General features: G+C 59.1%; 2 protein-coding genes across 2 annotated transcripts; both read left to right on the top strand.

The window, feature by feature from the left end:
- Nucleotides 1-293: 293 nt before the first annotated feature.
- Nucleotides 294-3,842, top strand: LOC104065556 (ADP-ribosylation factor-like protein 3). The gene is made up of 7 exons (XM_054079999.1): nt 294-887; nt 1,006-1,125; nt 1,449-1,619; nt 1,708-1,824; nt 1,965-2,015; nt 2,798-2,983; nt 3,079-3,842. The coding sequence occupies exons 2-7, from the start codon at nt 1,108-1,110 to the stop codon at nt 3,124-3,126; spliced, it is 591 nt and encodes a 196-aa protein (XP_053935974.1). The 5' UTR covers nt 294-887; nt 1,006-1,107; the 3' UTR covers nt 3,127-3,842.
- Nucleotides 3,843-3,850: 8 nt separating this feature from the next.
- Nucleotides 3,851-8,012, top strand: LMAN2 (lectin, mannose binding 2). The gene is made up of 8 exons (XM_054079998.1): nt 3,851-4,622; nt 4,707-4,825; nt 4,909-5,026; nt 5,330-5,409; nt 6,491-6,652; nt 6,836-6,950; nt 7,269-7,388; nt 7,545-8,012. Exons 1-8 carry the CDS (start codon nt 3,866-3,868, stop codon nt 7,703-7,705), a joined length of 1,632 nt encoding a protein of 543 aa, XP_053935973.1. The 5' UTR covers nt 3,851-3,865; the 3' UTR covers nt 7,706-8,012.
- The last annotated feature ends 913 nt before the right edge of the window (nt 8,013-8,925 follow it).

The following is an 8,925-nucleotide window of genomic DNA, read 5'->3' as shown; positions in this document are numbered from 1 at the left end:
AAGTGTTCCCACCGTGAACATGCACAAAAGCAGTTTGGCATCAGCAGCTGCAGCCCTGGCAGGGTCTGCGGGCAGGGGGTAGCAGAGGGTGGCCCCCACTGCTGCCCCTCTGCCCCCAACCACAGCACAGAGCAGCAGTGGGATGGGGAGCAATCCTGCTTCTCCCCTTCCCTTTGTCAGAGTGTAGCTTTCTTGTTTGTCTTGGCTTTGCAACAGGAGTTATAAATAAAAATGTCTCACCAAGAGTGAGTGACTCACAGTCTTCACCACAAGGATAACCTCTCTGCTAGGAAACCTGATCTGAAGACCAAACTGCAGCGTGCAAGCATCAGACATTGCTTAATTAATATATTTAATCCAAATGGCAAACAGGTGAGCTCCTCACCCCACCTGGGCTGGGGTGTGCTGCTGGGGAAGGTGCCTGTGCCCCTCAAGATCCCTGTCCTGTTCCATCCCTGACCTCCAGCTGCTGATGGCCTAGCCCTTGCCCTCACTCCGGGGCCCAGTGTTTTCCCTTGGATGACAGCAGGGAGCTACAGCAGTGGCTGACGTGGCCTTGAGCAGCTCCAGCCTTTGCGTCACCTCTGAGGGGGCAGTCCATGGGTGCTGGTGTTCCTCGCTCTGTTCTGGCACAGTGGGATGCAGGGATGTGCTGAAGACCTTCCCCCGCTTTGGAGGCTGGGACTGTGGTTCCTCTCCTGGGATCATGCATTGGCTGCACAGCTCCATCCCACTGTCACACTCTGCCCACGGTGATGCCTGTAGTGTCCGGATACTGCATCATCCCCCTGTGCTCTCATCCCTGAGCTGGAGCCTGACCCCATGAGGAGGGGGATGCCCTGTGCCCTGGTGCCCCAGCCTGGCGGGACCTGCAGTTTATCCCAGGGGTAGGCGGCGGCGGGGCGACAGCTGGCTGGGGGATTTGCTGAGGGCATTATTTAATGCTGTGGGTAAATGGAGAAACAGTAGCTAATTCTGGAGCCCGTAATCCTCTTCCTCCCCCAGGGATGGGGTGCGTGCCAGTCACACAGCAGCCACCGGCAGGCCCCAGGGACGAGCCCCCGGCAGCTCCCTAGGCGTGCTGCGTGCCGGAGTGACTCCCAGACCATGGGTGATGTACAGAAGGTAAGTGGGGTCCAGTGACATCCCACCTGCGACAGGGTGGGTGTGCCGGCACCAGCTCCTGGCTGTGGTGTCAAGCAGCCTGGCAGAGCAGGACCAGGGCTCTACCCTGGGCTTGTCCTCTCAGCACACTCAGGAGCTGGCAGCGCTGCCAGGGCACACCGGGGGGACTGAGGCTGGGCAGCTCTCCTGAGGGGCCGCTCTGAGGCTGGACACCTTGGGAGGCAAGCCCTGGATCTCACTGAGGCCACAGACAAAGGACCAGCAGCGCACCTAGCTCCCCACTCCAAAACAAGGGTGCTCTGCAGCAATCTCACTCCTCACAGGGCTCCCCCACCATGCCGCGCTCCCAGGGGCTGCTCTCTGTCATCCAGAGGCTAAAGGGCTCCCCGGAGCAGGAGCTCCGCATCGTCCTGCTGGGGCTGGACAACGCAGGGAAGACCACGTTGCTGAAACGCCTGGCGTCTGAGGATGTCAGCACCATCACGCCCACCCAGGTAGGTGCTGCTGGGGCCTATGGACACCAGGAGGGTGGCAGGTCCTACTCTCCCTTTGGGTGATGCTGGGGTTTTTGTCCCTGCACAGGGCTTTAACATAAAAAGCGTTCACTCGCATGGCTTCAAGTTAAATGTCTGGGATATCGGGGGACAGCGCTCCATCCGCCCATACTGGAGGAAGTATCTGGGCAGCACAGATCTGCTGGTGAGTGGGGGGGGCACCCAAGCCTCCCGCAGCCTCATGTTTGGGTCCCTGTACCCCAGCAGAGCCCTGCGGCCCCCACAAAAGTCAGAGGGCTGGGCAGCCTGCTGAGAAGCTGACTGTGCCTTTCATCCCCACGGCAGATTTATGTCATTGACAGCGCAGACCAGAAGCGTTTTGAGGAGACAGGGCAGGTATGAGGGGTTTGGGCAAGGAATGTCTGTGGGGTCCTGGGGCTCACATCTATCTGGCACCAGCTGTTTGAGGAGTGGAGTGGGGAGTGAGACTATTCTGTACCACGGGACAGCGCTGCTGTGGTGGCTGACCTGTCCACAGAGCTACATGGAAGGGCTCATAGTCTGGGCCTCTGTGTGCAGAGCCACCTCATCCCATGGCAGATCCATGCGCAGCAGCTCACGTTGAGCGAGGTGTGATGCCCCAAGAGTACCTGGCACAGGGGTGACTCTGTCCCTGGCAAGAGCGGCCCCTTGGCTGCCAGCCCTCCTTCCCAGCACCAGGCTGGCAATACCACCAAGCAAAGGTTTGAGTCGTGAGTTCAGAACTACAAACCCTGCGAATGAAGCTGGAGAGGGGAAGGTGGGATTCCAAGTACCAGTCTCGGCTGTACCAGCACCAGACGGCGGCGTGGGTGTGCCAGACAGCACGAGGCTGGCAGCAGCCTCCTGTAGCTGCCCTTTGCCCAAGGCTTTCAGTGCTGGGAGCACTTCAGCCGTCAGGTAATGCGTGTAGCTCCCGTGCTCTCCTCAGGGCAAATGGAGCTTCAGGGGTGCATGTCTCTCCCTCAGGATGTTGAGATGTCATAGCCTCTTCAGCTGTGAAAAGAGCACCAGAGAGAGGGGAGTGAGGCACTTGGGGAGGGTGTGGTGCCCTAGACCCCCCTGGGCAGCCCAGGCAAGCGCCCAGGCAGCTCCGTGGAGGAGGGCAGCAGCCTCAGGATGTGATTCTCTCTTGGCAGGAGCTGGCAGAGCTCACGGAAGAGGAGTCCCTCACAGGGGTCCCACTACTGGTGTTTGCCAACAAGCAGGACCTAGTGACTGCAGCACCTGCAGCAGAAATTGCGGAAGGGCTGAGCCTCCACACATACCGGGACCGGGAATGGCAGATCCAGGCCTGCTCAGCCTTATCTGGGGAAGGAGTGCAGGTAGAAATGGGGTACTGCTGGCTCTGTGGAGGTGGGAGAGGACCCAAGGACCTGCCATGCTTTTGGAGCTGTGCTCATATCTCTTTTTCCTCCAGGATGGGATGAACTGGATTTCCAGCCAGATCATGAACAGGAAGAAGTGAGAGCTGCAAAATGCCAGACTGGACTGAGCTGCACATCCCTTAGCCATGGCCAGCCCTTCTGGTCCCTAGATTCCCCTTGAGGGTTCAGCTGGGCCCTGAGCCTCAGACTGCCACACTCAGATGGGCTTCCCACCTGCTCTTCCACTCATCAGTCAGCTTACCCTCTCCCTGCCTCCTGGGCTTCCACGGGCGCCTCATAACCCCAACCCTGCTGCAGCCCCCGTGCTGTCAGAGGGAAGCACGTGTCCCAATGTGTCATGGGCTTGCACACCTCCAGAATGAGAAACTACTCAGGACTGGTCCATCCACACTGTTGGCACACACTGCAGAGGATGCTGCGATGCACAAACTGCCCAGGTCATGCTGGGCACCCCACCAGCCCTCGGACATGGCGCGAACAGCTGACCAAGCAGTGTGTATCCCCCTGTGCTCCCATAGGATATGACTGTGGCTGCTCCAGCCACAGCAGCTGGCTCGGGAAGGCCTAGGTTCAGGACCCTTCACAGGCCAGAGGAGCTCCCACGTGCGCACAGAATCTGGAACAAGCGCAAAGACACAGAGAGGACCTGGCCGGGTAGTGACCATTGGAGGGTTTCAGTTTCATTGTATGTTGACAGCCCTGGCAGCACCACCAAGAGGGGCTGCCTCGCAAGAGCCCCTGGGCAGCGCATGGCCCTGAACGCACCCGGGCTGGGGCTTCTGCCACCCCGCTGAAGTCGCCCATCCCGAGGGCTGGAGGATGCGGCTCCCCGGCCACCACAGCAGCCGTCCCCGAGCGTCTGCGCCCCTGGGGATGGGTGTGAGACGAGCTGCAGCGGGGGCGGGGCCGGGGCTCTTCTGCCATGCCAGCCCCTGGACTGAAGCCCTGCCCGCCCACAGGCGGCCCCTCAATAAAGCTGCCCGTGACCTCCGCCTGCCTCGGCCGGTCCTTCCTGCGCAGCCGAGACAGCAACGCCGCCCGCTCTGCGGCCGGTACCGCGTCTGGAGCCGGGGCCAAGGCCTGCCCCCATCTTGCCTGGCATTGCCATGGCGACAGGCTGCCCGCGGACGGTCACGTGGGCGGCACGAGCGGCGCACGTTGCAGCGCGAACGCGACGGGCACGCGGGGAGAGGACGAACTGCAACTCCCGGCGTGCCGCGCGCCGCCCGCGCAATGCACGCCGGGAAGCGTCCTGCAACTCCGCCTCCTTCTCCCGCCCGGCGCGCTGGCCACGCTCCTCCGCTCTGCCATTGGATGGAAGGCGCGGCGGAGGAGGGATCTCAGTGGCGTTACCGCTTCTCATTGGCCGCGCTGGCTGCAGGTCGTGGGCGGGGCCGAGGTCGCGCGCGGCTCGCCGGAAGGCGGAAGTGGAGCATGGCGGCGGGTGCGGGTGGGCTGGTGGCGGCGGCCGCGTTGCTGTTGGCGGTGGCCGGGCCCCGCCCGGCGCCCGCCGAGCTCACGGACGGCAACAGTGAGCACCTGAAGCGGGAGCACTCGCTGATGAAGCCGTATCAGGGTGAGCGCGGGGCCCGGGCGGGCGGGACGGGACGGATGCGCCGCGGCAGCCCGGGCTGAGCGGCGCTCATACTGCCCGTTGCAGGCGCGGGCTCCGCCGCGATGCCGCTGTGGGACTTCCAGGGCAGCACCATGGTCACCAGCCAGTACGTGCGTCTGACGCCCGACGAGCGCAGCCGGGAAGGCTCCATCTGGAACCGCGTGGTGAGAGACCGGGGGTGGCCAGGGCGGCCCCTGCGCCCCTCCCGGCTCTTGTCCTGACGGCGCTGGGGGGTCTCTCTGCACAGCCCTGTTTCCTCAAGGACTGGGAGCTGCACGTTCACTTCAAGATCCACGGAGCCGGCAAGAAGAACCTGCATGGGGATGGCCTGGCCCTGTGGTACACGCAGGAGCGCTTGGTGCCAGGTAGGCTGCACAACCGGGGAGTTCCTGGGCAAGCTGAGGCCTTGGCAGCACTTGCACGAATCCTGGGGCAGCACAGGGAGCTGGTCGTGGAGCTGCCCCTGTCCTGGAAGATTTCTCACCATGGAGGGCGTGTGAACTCCCCTTTGTCTGGTTTCACCAAATCAGGATGACGTGTCCTGCATGTTCTGCCCTGGGGAACAGGCACCTTGGCCATCTACAGCTCTTGTGACTCTCTTCACTAGAAGTCTCTGAGCACAGATTCTTCCTGAGAACCTTCTGTTCTCGTGTTCTGCCTCGTTCCAGGTCCTGTCTTTGGCAGCAAGGACAACTTTCACGGACTGGCTATCTTCCTTGATACATATCCCAACGATGAAGCAACAGAGGTGAGTAGTTCAAAAGCTCGTTCCGTGCTGAGGAAGCCATTTCCTCATGGCTTTGTGCTCTGAGTGCTTCATGACTGCACCAAGGTAAAGTTCTTACATGACAGTGGCTGTGCTTCCTGTCATGGGAGCTGGTAAAGGGAAGAGTTTGTACATGCATTAACAAAGATAAGGTTTTTACTCAATCTCCTGCTGTTGTTGACTATACAGAGGTTTCCAAGGCCTTTTTCTCTCAGGATGAGAGGGCAGCACAGACGTATTGTGAACTATATACCACCTATTAAGTAAAGCTAGAGGAATCCATCCAAAAGTATATTCATCCCAAGTATCATTTCCTGAACTTCTCTGTGCTTTGTGATAGTTCCACATTGTTTCTTGCCTTATTCTCTTTTTCCAGCATGGGTGTCTCTAAATCAGAAACTCTCAGGCTGGTGTTTTGCTCATAAATTCCCCATGGCTGAAGTACAGATCAGTCCTGTGGGGAGTGGTGGTCATTTTCTTCTCTCCCACTCTGTGTTTGTGGCACAGTCAGAAAACATAACTGCTAGAGAGATCTATTGCGCCAAACCCGTGTCACTTAAGTCGTAAAGCACCGGGAAATGTCCCTCTTCTCTTGATGCTTACCGAGCAGTGAATCCTTGGCTACTCCTGATGTATGAAATCTTCTGAGTACAAAGCATAGAGCGTGATTAAGCTGCTCAAGTGAGATTTCTGCCTAGTCCAGGTCCCGTGCTCCATTCCTACCCTTCTTACCCATTCTGGTGCCTACTCCACAAGTTTGGGGTGGTGGTGTTGCCCTGGCCAGGCGATGTGGTGTGTGCTCAGGGGAAGTCAGAAATTGCTGCTCTGCTTTAGCCCGACAAGCTCTCGTTCTGTTTAGAAGCAACTTTACAGAGAAAATCAGTCTTGATTTCATTGTTCTGCTTTCTGTGCCTGGCTGTGCAGCAAAGCCGTAGCTCTGTTGCTGTGCCTGGCTCAGATTCTGCTCTTGTTGAGGTTTCTGACCAGACAGGGGAAGGTGGCTCCTGATCTGCAGCTCAAAGACTCCTGCAGACCGAGAGCAGCTGCACTTTCCTCCCTGCAGCGCGTGTTCCCCTATATTTCTGCCATGGTGAACAATGGGTCCCTGACGTACGACCACAGCAAGGATGGGCGCTGGACGGAGCTGGCAGGATGTACTGCCGACCTTCGGAACCAGAACCATGACACTTTCCTGGCAGTTCGGTACTCCCGAGGCCGGCTGACGGTAAGATGCAGTGGAAGTCTTCTGGCAGGGTCTTTTACACGTTAGATGGGGCAGTGCTACAGAGGGGATGTTGCTCTGTCCTGGAGATGGTTTTCCAAGCTTGACTACCTGTGCCTCCAGCTCCAGAAGAGCAGTGGGAATGCCAGTGTGTGTTCTTGCTGTGATGCTTCCCTGGTCTTGCAGGTGATGACGGATGTGGAAGACAAGAACGAGTGGAAGAACTGCATCGACATTGCGGGGGTGCAGCTGCCAACTGGCTACTTTTTTGGTGCTTCTGCTGGCACTGGGGATTTGTCTGGTGAGATGGGGCTTTGCTGACAGGAATACCTGTTCTCTGGTGTCTGGAATATACCATTATGAGTGCACTGATGGCTTTGGGTTTCTTTCCCTGAATTGTTCCTTGGCCTCTTGAAACCTTGTTGGGCAGGGACCCGGGGCCTGGGAAAGGAGGCACCTAAAGGCTAAGAGACATCTCAAGTTGCAGTTGGGTACCTGGGGATTGAAGGTGGCTTGAGAGGGAAGGAAACCAGGCAGATCATGGATCTAGGGATGCTCTCACTGTGTGGACATCTTTTGAGGCCTCTGATGGTGTTTGATGGTGATGGTTGTTTCCTAGACAATCACGACATTATCTCGATGAAGCTGTTCCAGCTCATGGTGGAGCACCCACTGGAAGATGAGAGTGTTGACTGGACCAAGATTGAGCCGAGTGTCAGCCTCCTTAAATCTCCCAAAGGTGAGTCGCTGGCTTTCAGAAACCTTTGGTGGAGGACTGGGATGCGGAGCTGGAATCTTTAACGGCCTGTTGAAAGGCCTTGGAGCTGAGTGTTTCTGCACAATCCTGCAGGAGCCGAGGTTGGGTCAGTCACTGTAGCTGTTCTTATCTTTGCAGACAATGTGGATGACCCAACAGGGAATTTCCGAAGCGGGCCTCTGACGGGCTGGAAGGTGTTCCTGCTCCTGCTCTGCGCGCTGCTGGGCATCATTGTCTGTGCAGTGGTGGGAGCTGTGGTCTTCCAGAAACGCCAGGAGCGGAACAAGCGCTTCTACTAGTGAGGACCCGGGCTGTGGCCTGGACCCAAACCCATCTTTTCTATGGGGAGTTGTACAAACTGTGGTTTCTAAAAGCTGTTTCTGAGAAATATCAGAAGTATTTTCTTACCTGTCTGTGTGGCTGTAACCCCTGCCAGCACCCGGCCCGTCGGACCCAGGAGGGCGATTCCGTCTGCTGCAGAAGCTGTCCTTGACCCGTGGCTGTGGTGGGGGAGCCCAGAGCTCGCTCCCCCTCTTCCTAGCACTCCCCCCATGGAAGGGGGGTGGCAGTGGCAGCGGGCATGAATGTGATGGGGTAGGGGGGTGGAGGGAGGGGGCTCTGGGGCAGGAGGCTCTGGGAAGGGGGCCGTGAGTGGGGCATTAAAAGACTGACACCACCTGTGACTCTGGCTGTGTCTGGGGTTGGAAAAGGGAGGGAATCTGCTTGTGAGGGAGCCCCGAGGGGGCTGAAAGAACTTGGGGGACTGCCGTGGGAGCAGCTTGGGAGGGTCCTGGGGTGTTTGGGTTGAGTTGGTGGGGTGTCCTGGTCCTTGAAGGCGTGTCGTGTTTGGTGGGGGTTGTCCCTGAGAGGAGGAGGGGGTATCCCAGGTTGCAGGGGAGATTGGCACCAAGGCTGGTGGGGTCTGGCTTCGTTTGGAGGGATCAACCCTTGAGGAGGATGTCTGTCCTGGTCTGGGGGAGATTGTCCCTGGGGGGGGTGGTGTCCTGGTTTTAGGGGGCTTGTCCCTGGGGGCAGTGTCCACGTTTGGGGAGGGGCTCCTGGTTTAGGGGATTTGTCCCTGAGGCCGTGTCCCTGGGGAGCTGGTGTCTCGCTTTGGGGTGGGGCTTAATCCCTGGGGAGGAGTGTCCTGGTTTGGGGGCTTTGTCCCTGGGGGCATCCCGGTTTGGGGTGTATGTGTGTCAGTCCTTGGGGAGGGGTGTCCCTGGGGAGGCTGTCCCAGTTTTGGAGGGGGTTATCCCTCGGGGGGTGTCCCTAAGGAAGGGTGTCCCGGTTTGGGGTGGGGGGGGAGGTTGTCCATGGAGGGGGTATCCCTGGTTTTGGTGGTCGTTCTTGGGAGGGTGTCCCTGGTTTTCGGGGTGTCCCTGGGGAGGGGTGTCTCGGTTTGGGGGGGTGTCCCTGGGGAGGCGTGTCCCGGTTTGAGGGGCTGTCCCCGGTATGGGGGTGTCCCTGGAGAGGGATGTCCCGGTTTGGGGCCGGGGTCGATGGTGGGGGGTCAGGG

This window comes from Cuculus canorus, chromosome 14 (genome assembly GCF_017976375.1).
Source record: "Cuculus canorus isolate bCucCan1 chromosome 14, bCucCan1.pri, whole genome shotgun sequence".
Taxonomy (NCBI): Eukaryota; Metazoa; Chordata; class Aves; order Cuculiformes; family Cuculidae; genus Cuculus; species Cuculus canorus.
This window is presented reverse-complemented; position numbering and strand designations above follow the sequence as displayed.